The following is an 18,473-nucleotide window of genomic DNA, read 5'->3' as shown; positions in this document are numbered from 1 at the left end:
ATTTCAATTTCTCTGGAAGTGATGCCCTCAAACTTAGAAGGGCTTTTGATGAGAAGCAATAGAGTATAGCTCTTGCCCTCCTCAGTGGCATCACTGATTTTTTAAAATGCATTTTTGATATTTGTATTTCTGTATTAATTAGTATTAGGATTGGCTATAAGTGACAGAGATGCAACATAGTAGGAGCTTAACCAAGAGAAAGGGCTGCATCCTGCACTTGCTATGGTTTGATTTATGAACTTGAGACATTATCTGTGCACTGTTAGTTCACGTGGAGGAGGATTTAGCTCCCTGACATTTCTCCAACCTTCTTTTCCTGTATCATTTAGATTGATTCTGGGTGAAAGTCACAGCATGACTCACAGTATCTTACACACCTTGGACGTATACACACACTTATTGTGTCATAGGTAATCCAGAGGGAGGAGTTTGCTAGAGCTAGTTCCGAGTTCAGCCGTGTTAGGGCCCTGGGTCAGTATCATTGCAGTACAGCAGCAGCAGCTTTAGACGTCACATCTATGTTTGAGGCAGGAACAACTGAGAAGGAGCAGGCAGTGGAGCTCTTGTCTGTTCCTTTTGTCAGAGGCATTGCCCCCAGCATATTTTCACTTGGCCAGAACTGTATCTTTCTCCTTGGCCAGAATTGTTTTGTAGCCAGCTTTAGTCACAAAAGGGACTGAGAAAATGAGCCTTTCATTCTTGTGGCACCCTTGGTAGAGGGGCATGGGAAAAGGGCTCGAGGGTGAGCGCTGGGTCAGTTTACCAAGCTTGAAGCCATGCCCCTCTGCTGGTCATCCTAGAGACTGAGTGGCCCATGTGCTTGTGGCCTGTGGGCGCTGGGCGGCCTCTCAGTTTTCTCCGTGGAAGGCAGCAGGAACACTTATCTGGCCCTCACCTCCTCGGTGGTGTCAGTTTGTCTGAGCTCTGTCAGTTTGTTGTCTTCTTTTTTTTTTCTTTTTTTTTAAGACAGAGTCTCGCTCTGTTGCCAGGCTGGAGTGCAGTGGCACAATCTCGGCTCACTGCAACCTCCACCTCTCAGGTTCAAGCAATTCTCCTGCCTCAGCCTCCTGAGTAGCTGAGACTACAGGTGTCCGCCACCACGCCTGCCTAATTTTTGTAGTTTTTGTGGAGACGGAGTTTTGCTGTGTTGCCCAGGCTGATCTTGAACTCCTGGGCTCAGGTGATCCACCCACCTCAGCCTCCCACTGTGCTGGGATTACCAAAGTAGAAAACTTTTTCTGTTCTGTAACTTTGGTTCAATCAAAGTTCCAAATTCATACGTGGCACTGACATTATTATGACGATTGCTGAAAGTCATGCCACAGTTTAATTTGCTTTATACTTGGATTTGGTGTACTTGATTTTTTGGTTCCGTTTTCTCTTTTCCCGTATTCTTGCCTGGCATGGAGTGGTAGAGCGGAGTGGGGAATGGAGTTGAGTTTGGATCCAGCAGTCGAGCAAGTGCCTCGATCCCCACTCCACTTCCTCCTCTGTCGCGTGGGGCGGGGAAGGTGCCCATCGGGCGCGGTGAGCACGGTGAGTGGTAGTGTGGGGCCCTATGCGCCTGTGGGCCCTGAGCATCAGCACTTCTGCCTCTCCGTGTCCTCTTGTTGAGAGGGACCACTGCCTTTCTTATGCTGTCTCCAGCCTTTTCCAGCTTATTCATTCTGTTTCTTGGAACCCATTTAATTCATTCTTCTTGAAATACATGTATTTTCTATTTTATTTCAAATTGAGACTTACCTTTCTTACAGAATTGGTTTTCTTCTGGAATTTCTGATTTTTTTTTAAACTGTATTTACTGAGGTAAAATGTACAGACAATAAAAGTCTTTTTTTTTTCTTCACAGAGTTTCACCCTTGATGCCCAGGCTGGATTGCAATGGTGTGATCTCTGCTCACTGCAACCTCTGCCTTTTGGGCTCAAGCGATTCTCCTGCCTCAACCTCCTGAGTAGCTGGGATTACAGGCACCCGCCACCACGCCCAGCTAGTTTTTGTATTTTTAGTAGAGACGGAGTGTCACCATGTTGGCCCGGCTGGTCTCGAACTCCTGACCTCGGGTGATCCACCCGCCTCGACCCAGCCAAAAGTCATTCTTCTAAAGTGTGCACTCTGATATATTCTGACGAATGTGTGCCAGTGGCACACCACCAAGCAGTCGGGGTAGAGAACATTCTTCTTACCCCAAAAACTTTCCTCTCACCCCATGCAGGTGTCCTACCCATCAGGGCCCAGGGCGACATTTTCTGATGTTGCTGTCCTGTCAGATGGTTTGTATTCAGCAGAGCACCCGGACCAGGCTGTGAGGTACAGGTTGCCCATGCCTGGTAGCTTCCGGGTGGCTCCTGGCTTGGTTGCTCTGGCATGGAGCGTTGAGTGACCTCTGCAAAACAGCAGATGGTGCTGTAGGGCCGCTTCTAAGACTCAGTGGCGGAGGTTCAGTGGAATTTGAGTGGTGTTCTGAGCAGTGGCCACTAGGACAAACCTCCTGTCTTCACACCATCTGTGCGTGTGTGTGTGTGTTTGCATTCCCAATGTGCGTCCAGAAGCCTGTTTCCTTCAGAAAACTTTCTGGTCCCTGGCTTTGTTTTCACCATTTAGAGGATCCATGAGGCAGTGAGATGGAATCCTTATAGCTGGTTTAATTCAGTGAGTGATCTGAATGGTAAATAAAATTTTATCAAGTAATTTATAAATTTGATAAACTAAGTCTGTGGAAGGGGCTTATTGTGTTATGGAATGAGAAGTTTTGTACATCTTTTGCAGTTCAAAAAACTGTGGCCGACTGTGGTGGCTCAAGCCTATAATCCCAGAACTTTGGGAGGCTGAGACAGGAGGATTACTGAAGCCCAGGAGTTTGAGACTAGCCTGGGTAACATGGTGAAACCCTGTCTGTACAAACAATAAAAGTAAAAATAAATTAGCCAGGCATGGTGGCGCATGCCTATGGTCCCAGCTACTCGAGAGGCTGAGGTGGGAGAATTGCCTGATCCCAGGAGACAGGTGGCAATGAGCCGAGATCGCGCCACTGCACTCCAGCCTGGGCGGCAGAGTGAGACCCTGTCTCAAAAAAAAAAAAAAAAAAAAAAAAAAAAAAAGTTGTTACTTTGCTTGTATAGTATTTGTGTAACATAATTTTATGATTCTATTGTTTTAAGCTTAATATTCCAAATAGGTAATAATTATGTTAAAATGCAAAAAATTAGCCTATACTCCCTTGATCTAAATATGTAGTAACAGTTTTACAGAATATATTTCAAAGGATTGGCATTCTGTTTTATTTTTAATAGCCAATTATAGAAAACATTGTTTTTAAATAATGCCTAAGAATCTTTAAAGAAATACCTGTCGATGTATGTCCCAGTTTAGTATCAAATTTATATTCAGAGCTCGTAAGAATTTAAAAAGTTTCCCAGAGTCTGTAAATGGGAATGGAGCTGTCCTTGGAGGGTGCTAGTCCTCCTACATTTGAGTCGTCCTCTGTTGCTGGCATAATACCACCTGAACTACCTGTGGGCCACCTGAGCTACCCCAGGGTCACCTTAGCATCCCCGGGTTGCCTTAGCCACCCCTGGGCCATGTTAGCCACCGCAGGGTCACCTTAGTCATCACAGGGTCACCTTAGTCATCACAGGGTCTCCTTAGCCACCTGTGGGTTACCTCAGCCACCTGTGAGTAACCTTTAGCTACCCCAGGATCACCTCAGCCATTTGTTGGTCACCTTAGCCACCCTCTCACCTTAGTCACTCATGGTTATATTAGCTGTTTGTGGGTCCCCTTAGCCACCCCTGGGCCACCGTAGCCACCTCTGGGTCTCCTAAGCCACCCTGGGCCACCTTAGCCACTCCGGGTCACCTTACCTACCCTGGGTTGCCTGAGCCACCCTTGGTCACTGTCTGTGGCTGCTTGCTTGCTTTAAGCCACGTTATGCTACCGCAGCTAATTAAGGTCCCTCAAGTCAAGTGTCTCCTTTTTTTGGCTCCTGCCTTTTTGTTGTTTTTCAAATCGAACACCTGCTATACTAATTTGAGAAGTGTAGACTTTGATTTTTAACCCTAAGTTGCCTGGTAAAGTCACCTTTAAAGCCAATGGAAAAAGCTTAATTGAATTCATTTGTGTGAAGAAGTGGAGGAATGTTGCCAGTAGACTGAAAGTTGTACTTAGTCTGTTCTGTTTGAAACATTCTCATTCAGAAAACAGAAATGTGTTAATATAAAGAAATATGTATATGTTATTTGACTTAATATTGTAAGGAATCTTGATAAAATAAACTCAAGTAGTTTTGTTTTTTCTTTTTTGTTTTTGAGACAGAGTCTCGCTCTGTCGCCCAGGCTGGAGTGCAGTGGTGCTATCTCGGCTCACTGCGAGCTCTGCCTCCCGGGTTCACCCCACTCTCCTGCCTCAGCCTCCCAAGTAGCTGGGACTACAGGTACCCGCCACTACGCCCGGCTAATTTTTTTATTTTTTTTCAGTAGAGACAGGGTTTCACCATGTTAACCAGGATGGTCTCGATCTCCTGACCTCGTGATCTGCCCGCCTCAGCCTCCCAAAGTGCTGGGATTATAGGCGTGAGCCACCGCGCCCGGCTGTGTTTTTTCTTTAATTGGGCCGCATTGTAGCAGGGTGGAATGTGGGTCTTCAGGTTGGAGAGCTCTGGGTTTGGAGTGGGTCCTAGTACATGGCCAGCATGTGACCTTGGTCAGCGACTCAGCCCAGCTGACTGCCAGGCTCCTCCCCATGAGGTGGTGGGAGCCATGTGGTATCTGCCTACTGGGGGTGCAGCTGCTGCAGCCTAAGCAGTATCCTCACTTGGTACCCCATGAACTCAGGGGTGTGTCCTGGCTCTGTCATGTGTTTTGCAGAGGGGGCATCTGAGGAGCCCAGAAGGTAAGAAATTGCCTAAGGCCCTTGGCTAGTAGAAGAGAGAGCAGGGCTTTGACCAGGGGGACCAGCTCGTGACTCTGTGCTGGTTACTGCTTTGCCGAAACCATGGCCATGCTGCACAGCTGTGCAGGCTCCACCCACAAAGGCCAAAGCTCAGATGGCATCTATGATGCTTGTAAAACAGATAGCAGCCATGTCCAGGCTGCTGCTCTGAAACCTCAGTCTCCTTTACTGAGATTTGATGATGTTTAAATGAGCAAATGCATGTGTAGTGATTGGCAGGTGGCCATCACTCAACCGACTTTTCCTGTGCCCTCTGCTTTGGCAGGTGCCCTTCCTGGCTCCCTGCTTCTTCCTCTCCTAACCTCCTGGCAGTATGCTCCTCACTCAGGAATTGCACCCAGCCTCACCTCTATGGGTGAGTGCCACACCTGTGTCTCCAGCCCACACCTTCCCCCTGCTCCTCAGACTCAGACCCCAAGGCCAGCAGCATCTTCTGTCAGGCGTCTGTAGACCTCCACAACTTAAGGTTCCAAATTCTCATTCCCTTGCTCTTGCCATAATCTTCCCATCTCAGCAGCTCTTTCCTTCCAGGCGCTCAGGCTGAAGGCAGCCTATCCTTTCTCTTCTATTCCACATGGCAGCCAGGAGGCCTGTGGGCAGTGCCTTCAGAACATGCCTCCTGTGCCCCTGTCCCCAACTCTGGCCTGAGTGTTCCTTTTAAAACTAGATCAGAGGCCGGGCGCGGTGGCTCAAGCCTGTAATCCCAGCACTTTGGGAGGCCGAGGCGGGCGGATCACGAGGTCAGGAGATCGAGACCATCCTGGCTAACATGGTGAAACCCCGTCTCTACTAAAAAAATACAAAAAACTAGCCGGGCGCGGTGGCGGGCGCCTGTAGTCCCAGCTACTCGGAGGCTGAGGCAGGAGAATGGCCTGAACCTGGGAGGCGGAGCTTGCAGTGAGCCGAGATCGCGCCACTGCACTCCAGCCTGGGTGACACAGTGCGAGACTCCGTCTCAAAAAAAAAAAAAAAAAAAAAAAACTAGATCAGAACTCGATTAAAGCCCGTGTTCAAGATGCTGCCACAGTCTCTTGCCACCATGTGACTGCCATGTCCTCACTGTGGCCCAGGAGGTCCCATGTGCAGAGTGGCCTCCATCTCTTCTCACTCTCTCTTACCTGTGCTGCTGTCAGTCTGGCTGCCTGGCTGTTCCTGGGCGGTTTCAGGTGCTGCAGCTACCTAGAACCTTCCATCTTCCCTTCCAGAACACTCTTGCCAGCTGTCTTATGGCCACCTTCCTCACCACCTTGAAGTTTGTTGCAGTCTTTTCCAAAATGGCATAGCCACTACTGCCTTCCCACATCCAGCCATCTTCCTAGAGTAACAGTCACTGTTGTCCATTGACACTTGATGGCATTTAATCTTTTATGACACCCATTGTCAGTTGTCTTTTTTTTCCTTATTAGGACATAAGCTCCAGGAAGGCAGATGTTAACGTCTTTTTGTTCACTGATGTATCTCAGGCATTTAGGATAGTACTGGCACATAGCAGATGCTCAGTAAATAGGTAGATGAATGAATATTTGCTACTTTTCTTATTAACATACATTTCTGAGGTACTTTAATATTACGTTAAGTAATGTTACAATTTCCCATGTGTTGATTTTATGTAAATAATGAGTAAATTACTCTCAAAGAGATTTTAGAATTCTAATAAATTCATTTTTTCCCCTTCTTATAAGAGTAGAAAAATGCTTTTAAGAGTTTTCCTAAATTAATATTCTGGGAACATTAAATTTGAGAACTTTACTCTGAGGACATAGATAAAAATAAAATTAATTAGATACCAGGAATGTCAGATACTAAATGGTGTATGGCTATTTGTGACATTCTCCTAGAATTAAACAGTTATTAACTTGCAAAGACATGGCAGCTGAAGTCAGAAATTGATGAACTTTTAAAGTTGGGAAAAAAGAGCTTTAAGGTATCTTATTAAAATTGTAAACTGTCAGTTTAATCATCATAGAAACCATACGTGATACAGTGGATCATTGCTATTCTGCTGTGAGTTTCTGGATTCTCATGAATCAGACATTCTATTTTTATGTTTCTCTTAAATAATCCTAAAGGTAGAAAGAAGAAATGAGAAGAAAAAGGAAGAGAACCATAGATACGTTGTGAGGGCATTACTTCAGCTCTGGTAACTTCATGTGAAATGACTGCAGAATGAATTAATAAGCCGGAAGAGAGCCAGTGCCCCCCTAGGGCACCTTTCCACTTGCTGGCACACAGATTTACCACAGTTAGGGCACGGCTTGTCTTGTCATGCCGGGAGAGTCTAAATTACTCTGACTTTCAAGAAACCAAAAAATATGCATTTTTGATATTAGGAAGATTTACTCTGCATTGGGCTCTGTCATTTGATGAGGAAAAAACCAAATGATCTCTTTATGAAAATGAAGGCAAAATATATGTAAATACCATTTTAATCTAACTTTTTATATGAATGCAGAACAAATATCAAACAGGATTATACAGTGTGATAGTCAGGAAACTAGCATGCTTTTGTGTTTTATAGACGAGTCTAAAAGGATGTATTGTTAAACCAAGAAGGTCTTGAGAACTGTTCTGTCTCCTTTGTGCCCACAGAATTGTAGCATGTGGAGGTGACCAAGGAACCAGAACCCAAGAGGCCTCTGCCACTGAAAGGAGACTTTTATTACTTGCGTTTCCTAGAGGAGGGGCACTCGCTCCAAGCAGGCCCACGGGGCACAGTGGTGTCAGTCAAGGGGCAGAAAGGAGCCACAGGAAAGCCCAGGACAGAGCCTGAGTGGGGTTTCCCCTGAGCGGGAAAGGCAGGGCAGGGCACCGGTGTAGGGCTGGCTAGTGTGAACAGTTCCAGTGGGCCTTAGGCTGTAGGAAAGATCACTAGCTGCCTGCTACCAGGCGCTTGGGTGATTTAGGGCAGGCAGGAAGTTAGCTAAGGGAGGTGGGTAGAGCCGACCACCCTCCTGGAACCCTGTGCTGCTCTAAGCCCTGGGAGGGCCAGTCTCTCCCTGTGTCTGTAAGGCCCACAAATGCCAGAGCATTAGGAATAAGAAAACGTACTTAATAGAATTGGTCCTGTGAGGACTGGATGCCTAACTGACAAATACAGAATCTGAGAAAGCACAGAACAACTGCCTTCATTGACAAGGTGGCGCGCAGAGCCCAAGATGGGCGCACAGCGGGGGGATGCCGGCAGGATCTCTTAACAAGCTTACCATAGTATCTTTCACAATGTTAACTGTAATCCCAGATTAATTTTTAATGACGGCATATCTCTTGAGGTTGTGCTTTTAGCGTATTTTCACTTAAAGTCATACCTCATTTAGTAGACCTGCCAGATTCCTGAAAAGTTACACACAAACCAGCTGACATGACCTTTGCCAGGCATGTTCACCACATTCTCACTGAGCCGTGGACTCCTCACTAGGAGCCTTTAGCTGTGGCCAGATAGCTGTTGTCACTGCCCGTGATGGGGTTACGGTTTCACACTTACCTGATCCATTCTGCCGGGATTTTACAGTATGGGTGTTGAGGTATACTTTGCAAGTTGTTTCTTGAATATACTTTTCTGAATTGTGGCTTGCTGTAAGTTTTGGTCTTTTAAGGTAAGGGTTACAATGCAGATGGGGAAATTATACTTTTCTCATTTCAAGGAAAACAATAATCATGTGTTATGTATCAGTTGGGAAACAGGGGATGATAGGAAGTTGCAAGGCAACCTGGTTTCCTCTGGACTGGGACTCTCCCAGGGCTGTGTCCTGGTAGAGCCAGCAGGACACAGAATACCACCGGCCTCCGTGGGAGTGGCCTGGCCTCTTGGCCACCTCTTTTCCATGAATGTGGTTCGTGTGGGGGTAAACTAGAGAGACTAAAGCCCGCTGTTGAGCTCAGCTTCCTATAGAAACCAAATCAGATGAAAACCCTGACCCAGAGGGAGAAGGCAGAGAGTTGGACTTTTGAAAACGTGAGTGTGTCCAGCAACCAGGCAGCAACAGTCCTCATTTTTACCCAACTTCTATAAGCACTTTATTTCTCCAGAATAATTTCATCATAAAGAAGCCAGAGTTCAGACAGCTGTTTACCATCTGTCTTTTCCTTTTTTCTTACCCTATGATTGGCTTGATCTGGACTGCCTAAAACCATGACAATATTAAGTGCTTTCTCCTGGATAAAAATTTTGGCTTCTTCTCTAGAAGTTCTGGCTCTTCTCAAATTGTTTCTTCTTTGGTTCTGTCCCTGTTAGGAGACCCCTGGGGCCTCGGCTGGAGACACAATGCAGCTAGTCCCAGCAGCCACTGTGCTTGGGCCTGGCCAACCCCTCCTCAGGGGCCACGGCACTGCTCACCTGGTGACTAGCTCTTCTTAGCCAGGTCTGTTCATGGCTCTGGTGTTTTTGAGCTTCTGGCTAGTCCTCAGTTTCTCAGACCTGGCTAATCACAGTGTGGAGTCATTTTTCATGACTGTGCACCTCACTCGTTTGATGCATGGCAAGGGAATAATTAAATTAATAAACCTACAGAAACTCCCACTTACAGTTTTCAAATACAGTAAGTGAATTTCTACTATAAAATAGGTCAAAAGAGGTTTCATTGTTTCTTATTTGAAATAATTAAAGAACATTTATGTTTCCCTTTTGTGGTTTCTTGGTTCTAATCCTGTGGGTTGCTTTTGACTTCCTCTGTTGGAGATATGCTGTGCATCCGTATTTAACAGGAGATCCCGAACTCCCAGCAGGGAGCTAAGCACAGATGTGTGCACAGATGCATGCTTAGGTAAGGATTTTGTGCAAGGCGACTCGTAATGTAAAACTGTAAAACGTGCTACCTTAGACTGCAGAGGGAAGGGGATGATTTGATGTTTTCCACACACCTCTTTTACCAAAATGGGTCATCTTATCTGTCTCAGACCAGGCCTCCTGGGGGCACAGGAACAACACAGCTGCAGTGAAGGAGGGGCTCCTGCAGCTGGACTGGCCCTAGAGCTGTGAGTCGTGCCCTGCATGTTGCTCAGCGCGTTCTGCAGTTGCCCTGGCCTTGGTCCCCCATCTCGCTGTGATAGCCATGCAGGTCAGCAACCGTGAACCTTCCTGGCTCCCACACTGCCCCTGGCACCTGTTTCTGTTTCTGCTCCCAGCATCCTCTCAGCTTCTTTTCTGAGCCCCACGCAGCGGTTCCTGCTCTAACACCACCACTTCTCCTCTGTCACCAAGAGAGGGCAAGAGTCTGTAGAGCCTGTGCCAACTGTCTGGTGAGGCTTCGTCGAGTGATGGGCAGGGCATTGCGGTACAGCCCTCCTGAACTCACCACACCAGAGGCCTGTCGGCATCACTGTCAGAAATAGACGACCTCCCCTCCCAGCCCCTGTCACAAGCTAAGCGTCTGTGAGAATGGAGGCTCTGCTTCCCAGAAGAGCCTGCCCCAGACGTGGGGGCAGCCTTTGCAGACAGCTTCTGTCCCACCCACCTCCTCCTTGGTTTTCACTCCTTTATGCCCTCAGGGACCTGCCCATCGGTTCCCAAGCCCTCAGGACCATGGCAGCCTCCGTGAGGGTATGAGCTGGGTAAAAGGAATTAAGGTGGAGTCACAGCTACCAGTGGCTGATTGCCCGTGGGTGTCAGGCCGACCCTAAGTGCCCCACTGCTAGTTCACTGTCCCATGACAGCCCCAGTGTTGTGAGCATTGAAGGAAAGAATCCGGACAGGCGGCGGAGGCTCCCACCTGATGACAGCAAGGCTCCTGCCTTAGCACCAGGGCCTGGACTCCCCTTTGCTGTAATGCCATAAAGTATGTCAGGAAGGTTTGCCCATGACCTGGTGGAGAGAGGAGAGATGTGACAAAGTGACTCTGGCCTGTGTGAACTGCCCACAGGGGAAGGTTGGAGGAGTCGGTTTGTGAAAAATCAGAGCTCTGAGAGCACTGGAGCTGGTGCTGAGTTCTGCGGCAGTCGAGAAGTAGAGCAGATCTGAGCTCCCGGCTCCTCTCGGGCATCACAGATGCATTCGCCAGCAGCTGGGCTCGGCTTTGCTCTAACATCCGTCCGTCCTCTGGGAGCGTTGTTTCTCTCTCCCTGGCTGCCCAGCCCAGCTCCCTGACCTGGTGAGATCTCTGCATCGTTTCTCCTCCCCAGCTTCTCTCTCCACCCATGCCACCATGGGAGAGTTTAGGCCGTCTCATCCCTGACTGGCCTGAGGTAGGGCTGTGACTGTCCCCTGTTCCCTCTCTCCTGTCTTCCTCACCTGTCCCCACATAATCAGTCCACCTTCCTTACCGCTGGATGCAAACTTGCAGACTCTCCATGGCTTTCCGGATGGAGTTCAAAGACATCACCTCAGCGTGAAAGGCCCTTTCAGGTCTGGCCCTGCACAACCCAGATACCCGCATGTTCCTGGGTGCAACAACATGGGCCCCCGGGCAGCTTGCCATGATGCGTCAGCCTCTGCTGGCTCCTGATGTGGCCTCTGTTCCTGTCTTAGGCCCCTGTTCCTCTCAGCAGGCTCCCCACTTGCCTTACTCTATCTCAGAAGCTCATCCTGACACCAGCTCTGTCCTTTGGAGCAGAAATCCATCGCAGCTGCACCATGCATGCTGATGAGTTGCTGGCCGTCTCCTTGTACACAGCATCTGGGTGCACTCAGGTGGCCCTGCTGTCCCTGGGCCTGTCCCTGACACTGGCAGTGGTTAGGGCACCAGAGTTCAAATGGAGGCCACATATCATGTCTAAATCTTTCAGAGTTTTAAGTCAAGCCAGCGCACTATTGATACAATATGTTGTGTCGTCTTCGGCAAATACATCTTCAAGATGGAAAAAATATGTGGAGAGTTACGGTTTTTATATGAATTAATGTTGGCAAAATATCAAAGACCACTGAATTTAACTGCTACTGTGCATATCTGGGTGTTCTGTTCAGATGCCACTCATGTTTGAATGAGTAACAGATCAAGACATGATTGATGAATAGGTGCATATGTTTCCCATAACATTGATTATTTTGTTTTTATTTCTGCAAATCACTAATTATGTTTTATATTAAGCATTTTCAGATAATACTTGTTCTATTGGTGTTTATGGCTTAATGCAGGGCCAGCACACGGCAGCCTACAGCCTGTTTTTGTGCAGCGTTTACATTTTTTAAAGAGTTGTTAAAAAATAAAATAGTGCATCAGAGACATGTGGCCATGAAGTCTAAAGTACTTACTCTCTGGCCCTTTACAGAAAATGTTTGCTACCACTTGATCTAAAGGATTAAAAAATAAAGCATGTCATTGGGCCAGGTGTGGTGGCTCACGCCTGTAATCCCAGCACTTTGGGAGGCCAAGGAGGGCGGATCACCTGAGGTCGGGAGTTCAAGACCAGCCTGACCAACATGGTGAAACCCCGTCTCTACTAAAAATACAAAATAAGTTAGCCAGACGTGGTGGCGCACGCTACTCGGAAGGCCAAGGCAGAAGAATCGCTTGAATCCAGAAGGCAGAGGCTGCAGTGAGCTGAGATCCCGGCACTGCACTCCAGCCTGGGCAACAGAGCAAAACTCTGTCTCAAACAAGCAAAAAACCAAAAATGTCATTGAATTTGAAGTATACGAAATTTGAATATGTTTCTATCAAAAATTTGAATTTAAGTAAATAACAAAGCAAAAATTATAATTTTTTGTGTTTTCAGAAAATTATTTTTTCTAAATTATTAAAAGTTACATAAAGTAGTTAATGTGAAATGTTTAAATCAAAATTGTTTAAAGCTGAGTTTTAAATTTAATAATTTGAAAATTTAGTTAAATCATATTAATAATTTTTTAAGAAATGAAACTATTGATCATTCTGATGTCTGACATCTCTCTGATTGCTGACATGGAGCCTGAGTCTTACGGTGTTTTGAGGGCCTCCAGCTAAATTGGGGTTCCAGTGCCAGAGTGGCTGGCAGCCCCGCCCTAATGATGAGTGAAGGGGCTGGGCGTGCTGTGTCCAGTGCTTTCATGAGATGCTGCTTTGTCTGGCGGACGGCCTGATGTCTCGTTGTTCCACCTGTGACCAGGGGGTCCCTTTTGAATTGTGTGTGTACTGACAGATGCCCTGGCGGCTCTTGTCTGATCCATGTCCAGGTTATTCCTGCCTGATCGTCACTCGTACCAGGAGCCTGACACAAATTCAGGCACAAATTCAGCACACCACACAATGGGAAGCATGTTCAAGGATTTTTACTTACAGGTCCTGAGCAGGGAGGGTGCCATGAGTCACGAGGGCAGTCCTCTGTCCCTGGGTCACGCAAGGCAGGAACAAAGAGTCAGGCAGAGAGAGAGAGCACTGCAGCCAACCAGCAGAACAAATAAGGGAGTAGAGTGGGGTCACTTGAAGTGTGTGGGCAGGTGCCTGAGTGAAAGATGCCTCTCGGTTCTCATCTCTGGTACTGGCTTGGGCCACTTGGGTGTGGTGTAGAACTAGAAAGTGTCAAGGCTGGCTGAACCCTGCTGCTAGTAGGAGAAAGTGCAGCTCATATTCCAGATAGATGCTGAGACAATAGAAAATGAAAAGAATTCACTATGCTTAAGCAGAGTATGTCTGGACACACACAAGTTTAAAAGTAATAAGAATTGCTTAATATGGCATAATTTCCTGAGGTGCCATGTACAGTTGTCACAAACATTGCACTAATTCGTGTGTACCTTTGGAATAATGAATTAGAAAGTGGATGCCGGTCGTTATAGGGAAAAGGTACTTTGTTACACGAGACAGTAATCGCATTGTGCCAAGAGAAAGAATCTGACTAGTTAATTAATTTGTCTTTTTTTTCTTTTGCCTGTGAGTGCTTCTTCTACTTGCCTCCTCCCCATAATCGGACTCCTCCCAAGACAGCCTAATCTTCAGGGCATTTGGATGCAGCTGCCTTTTGTTCCAGAGACACAGGCCATCTCAGGGGAAGCATCTCCTTGGGGCCTGAACAGCATTTTTCTGGACAATAAGGGACTGAAGGCTGTGGATTCTGCTGTGCCAGCCCTAAATGCTGGCTCCCGAGCGGCAGAGGCACCAAGTGCTGTATGATGTGCATGTGTGATGCGTGTCCCTGCTCGCCCCAGGCTGGTCATGGTCCTGTGCTAGTCACAGGCTGGCAGTGCTGATCAAACCAGGCACAGCGGAAAATGGGAAGATGTTGGTGTTGGCCCCTCTCTTGGCTGCGCGTCATTCACCTGGGCCATGAGCCGTGCCCCTGCTCTGCAGTAATGAACAAGGCAGGTCAGCGTTGGTGGGAGACAGAGTTAAGAGAGGAGAAAGAGCGCTCTCTGGGGGCGGGGAGATCCGTTTGTCAGTGGCCTGCAGTTTCCTGTCCCAGGGATTTCACTGGTGACATCCTGACCACTCAGCTGCACTTTCCGTGGAGCTGTTTTCATCAGCTGGCATCTGCTGAGCCCCTGCATTGCGTTGTGTGGTAGCCTGTTACTTTTTGCAGTTTTATTTTCTACACTGTACTCTCTTATTGATAGATTTTTTTGTATTAGGATTTCCATTTAAACAGGACTTTGGTGTGTTTGCTGTGGGAGATTTGTTTCCCTAGGAAGATTCACGCTATCATTCTCTCCCCTCTGCTCGTGGTGTTTTGTCCGTGACTGCACTGAAGGGTTAACTGTCACATGTCATCCTCTGGGTGGTGTGCTCTGAAGTCATTATGGTGTTTGGGCCCCTTCAGCCTAGTTCTGCCTAACTGCAGCATGATGAATGGGCCCGAGGCAGAGGAGGAGGCTCCCTGGTCGGCAGGGGCTGCTGTTGTCGCAGCTGCCGGCACACTGAAGTGAGTCGCTGTGCTGCTGCCCCGAGTGACTGAGGGACAGAATGAGGCTGGGGCCGGCTGGCGCTGGCATTGGCGTGTCTGCATGGCGTCGTCCACCACTGGGCCTTTGCACATGGGGACCTTTTTCAGCGTCATGGGGCGTCGGTATAAAAGGAGGCGCAAGAAGCGCTCTGAGAGGAAAGGTAATTCATTTAGTTTTTATTCTTCAATGTGAAGCATTAGTCTTTAATGCAGTACAGAAGTGTTTTCCGGGATAGATGACTTTGTGAATTAATCTTGCTGATGCCAGTTACTTCCTATTTTCCCTTTTTAAGTGCCTTTTTTGTTGTTGGCATTTTATAGAATTTTGGATAGGGGCACTTAAAAAGGAAGATTCAAAAACATGTCTGTAAGCATGAATAGAAATCATTTAGCTTCAGAGTCTGGAGTATGTCTTTGGAAAGATATTTATAAAACCCTAAAGTTTGTAGCTTTGAGCCACAGAAAAGGTTTTTCTCCCAGAGATAGATGCTTATATGAGATTTCCTTTGCCGCACTCTTCGTTAATGACTTTTCTACATTAAAACTGTTCTTCATGCTGCAGAAAGCAAGGCTGTAGCAACCATTGTGAAAATATTTCCCCTTTAAAAGAATGGAGAACAAATTCCTTACATTCTGCACTCCAGGCTAATACCAGTTTTTAATTCAACTTAATGTTTTAAGTTGTTAAGATCTAGATTATTTTTTCTCAAAACCAGATTCAAAAGTTGTCCATGACTATACACATCACAAGCTACTGGTTTTTGGACGTGAACTGCTGCTTTAAAAGCTGTTGATTTTTTTTTCTCTTTGTATAATATGAAATAATTAATAGAAAATGCCTTAGTGAAAAGATGTATCTAGCCCAGAGAACAGCTGAAGACAGATGTGATCAGTGCCTCTGCCTCTGTGTCTTCTGGGCACCCCCTTAGCGTCCCCTTCACGACAGGACCGGAGCACAGCCTTTCACCACCACAGGGCCTTCGGGACATTCTGTGGCAGGAGATGGCTGTCTCTTGAGGAAATAAAATTAACCTCGGTTTTTTGGTGTGGCTTCCTAAAAAGAAGAAGAACAGATGCATCTCAAAGTCAGCAGTCGTGTAACAGTGCCTTGCTAATATAACAAGGACGACAGCACCTCATGGAAGTCTGTGTCTGGAGTGGGTAACCCCTGACCCTGGGCCCTCTGGGCACCGCGCTGCCAGCTGCTTGTGTCCAGGGCTGGGGATACCACACCCTCGATGCTTTCCCGGACTGACGGGCGGTCTCAGTACAGCCAGTCTGTGCGGCCCCCTCTGCCCTCGCCTCAGGAAGTCACAGCATTGGCCTGTTTTTGTTTCCTCAGTTAAGCTTTAGAAATGGAGATGTCACTAAGATAGGCAATAGGGGGTAAAACAAATGTACGGGCAAAAACTAAAGGACATTTTTACCAAATACCCTCAATTTAGCATTACCACCCCTTTTCCCATGGACACTCATCACTAATCATTTAAGTTGGGAAAAATATTGAGAAGTACAAGAATAAGTCTGTCGTCATTCTTTTGGAATTTACTGTGATTCAAGCTTAAAGTGTCTTTTTCATGCATTCCATAATCTCATTCTGCAGTGGGAAAACCACTCTCAAGTATGTTACATTTTCAGACCAAGGTTATAAGAAATTGAGAGGGTTATAAGATGTGACAATGAAGCCCACATATAAAATGACTTGTATTCCTTGGTCATTCCTATGAGTAAGTTCACTGTGAGTGTTATTAAACAGTATCACGTTATGTGTTTGTTCTTGCTGTTGATATTTTATAATATGCATTATCTTTGAAACTAATAAAAATACCTTTGAAAATTACGGATATTATTAAGATTGGCCATCACATTTATACCAAACTGGCAAAGTTTTATAAGATGTAAAATATAGTCTTTTATACTGTATATTTTTAAGATATGGTAAATCATGTGTGTTACATGGTTTTGTTTTGTTTTGTTTTTTTCTAAGACTGGTATAATGTACACCTTTTAAAATGTAATTCTTTGATGAAAACAATGTAGTAACAAGTTACTGGTTTTAGTTGGCTTCAGTGGCAATATAATTTCAGTGATTTTTTTCATCACTCCTGAATTATCCATCCAGTTACTCCCTTCCACAGGGCAAATAATTGACTGTTGACTGTGTGTGAGCCTCAGATGGGTTAGCTTAATCATCAGGAAAATAGGACTAAAGAATAATGTGCCGTTTAAATAGCAGCCAGAGCCCCCATCAAGCAGACACTGCCACCCTGGCAGATGCTGCCAGCACGAGACCTGGGAGAGGTCTGGGAGCCACAAGGCAGGATTCTGGGGAGCAGTTAGTGCCCATATATGAGGCGCTTCCTGCACCCAGCCAGTGCCCAGTGACTGCTGCTGTAGCCTCATTCACTCACAGCACTGCTGCTAAGCTGATGACCAGTGGGAGGGCAGAGAGGTGGGAACACAGAGGCAGTCCTTCACTCCCTACCCACCTGCTGTCTGAATAGCATCCTATATTTCCAGATGTATTTCTCACTGAGTGTTTTGTTTGTCTCCCATGTGATAACATCCTTATCTGTGCTTAGTCATGTGTGTACATGTGAAGACCACTGTCCTCTGGCAGTAGTTCTGAACTGTGTTTTAGTCTGAGGCTGGGCTCCCCCATGTTTCCAGAATAGAGGTGAACAGGGTGTGGGGACCTCTGTGGAGATGGAGGTCCCAACCTAGAGAGGCCTGCTCCCCCTGAGTACTTCTGGAGGAGAAGCCCTGGGACTCCTGACCTTCACCCTTCACAGAGTGAGGAGAGCCAGCTGGCCATGGGGTGGAAGCAGGCAGCTATCATGCCAGCCTCCTTCTCTGGTGCCAGCCATAACTCTTACCTTGCAAAGAGAGCAATTCTTTGTGAGATGCAGAGCATGGTAGCACCTGGAGGTATAGGATGGGATGGCATTTATCCACCCATCCATATACCAGTCCATCCATCATCCATCTACTCACTTTAGTCCATCCATCTATCCATCAACCTATCATCCATCTATTCACTCATTTACCCATCTACCCACCCATCCATCATCCATCCACTCACCCATCCATCCATCCATCTACCCACCCATCCAACATCCATCCGTCCATCTAGTCATCCATCTATCTGAGCATCTACCCATCACCCGTCTATTCATCAGTCCACCCACCCACCCATCATCACCCATCATCACCCATCACCCATCATCCATTCATCCATCCACCCACCCATCCATCATCACCCATCACCCAGCATCCATCGTCCATTCATCCATCCATCCACCCATCCACCCACCCAGCCATCATCATCCATCATCCATTCATCCATCCATCCATCCATCCATCCATCCATCCACCCACCCACCCGCCCACCCATCATCACCAATCATCTATCATCCATTCATCCATATACCCACCCATCATCACCCATCATCTGTCATCCATCCATCTACCCACCCATCATCACCCATCATCTGTCATCCATCCATCCATCCATCCATCCACCTACCCACCCATCATCACCCATTATCCGATGTCCATCTATCCATCTACCCACCCACCCATCATCACCCACTACCCATCATCCATCATCCATCCACCCATCCATCTGTCCACTGACCCATCATCCCCCATTACCCATCATCCATCCCCCCACCCACCCACGCATCATCACCCATCACCTATCATCCATTCATTCATCCATCCATCCATCCACCCACCC

The 18,473-nt window shown here is 47.0% G+C and overlaps 1 protein-coding gene across 3 annotated transcripts in view; it reads left to right on the top strand.

Moving 5' to 3' along the window:
- ADARB1 (adenosine deaminase, RNA specific B1) overlaps window positions 1-18,473 on the top strand; it is a 138,688-nt gene that overhangs the window by 60,888 nt on the left and 59,327 nt on the right. The window contains exon 1 of one of the 3 annotated variants that reach the window (XM_025380195.1): window positions 14,722-14,895. The exons of 1 other annotated variant lie outside the window; for it this stretch is intronic. In XM_025380195.1, coding sequence (XP_025235980.1) covers window positions 14,796-14,895 — 100 coding nt within the window. In that variant the 5' untranslated portion in view covers window positions 14,722-14,795. Of the gene's footprint in view, window positions 1-14,721; window positions 14,896-18,473 lie in introns of those variants that run through there. One more of the 3 variants, XM_025380194.1, reaches the window with a different exon arrangement.

Source organism: Theropithecus gelada, chromosome 3 (genome assembly GCF_003255815.1).
Source record: "Theropithecus gelada isolate Dixy chromosome 3, Tgel_1.0, whole genome shotgun sequence".
Taxonomy (NCBI): Eukaryota; Metazoa; Chordata; class Mammalia; order Primates; family Cercopithecidae; genus Theropithecus; species Theropithecus gelada.
The sequence above is the reverse complement of the archived record's forward strand: the minus strand, read 5'-3'. Positions and strand labels throughout refer to the sequence as shown.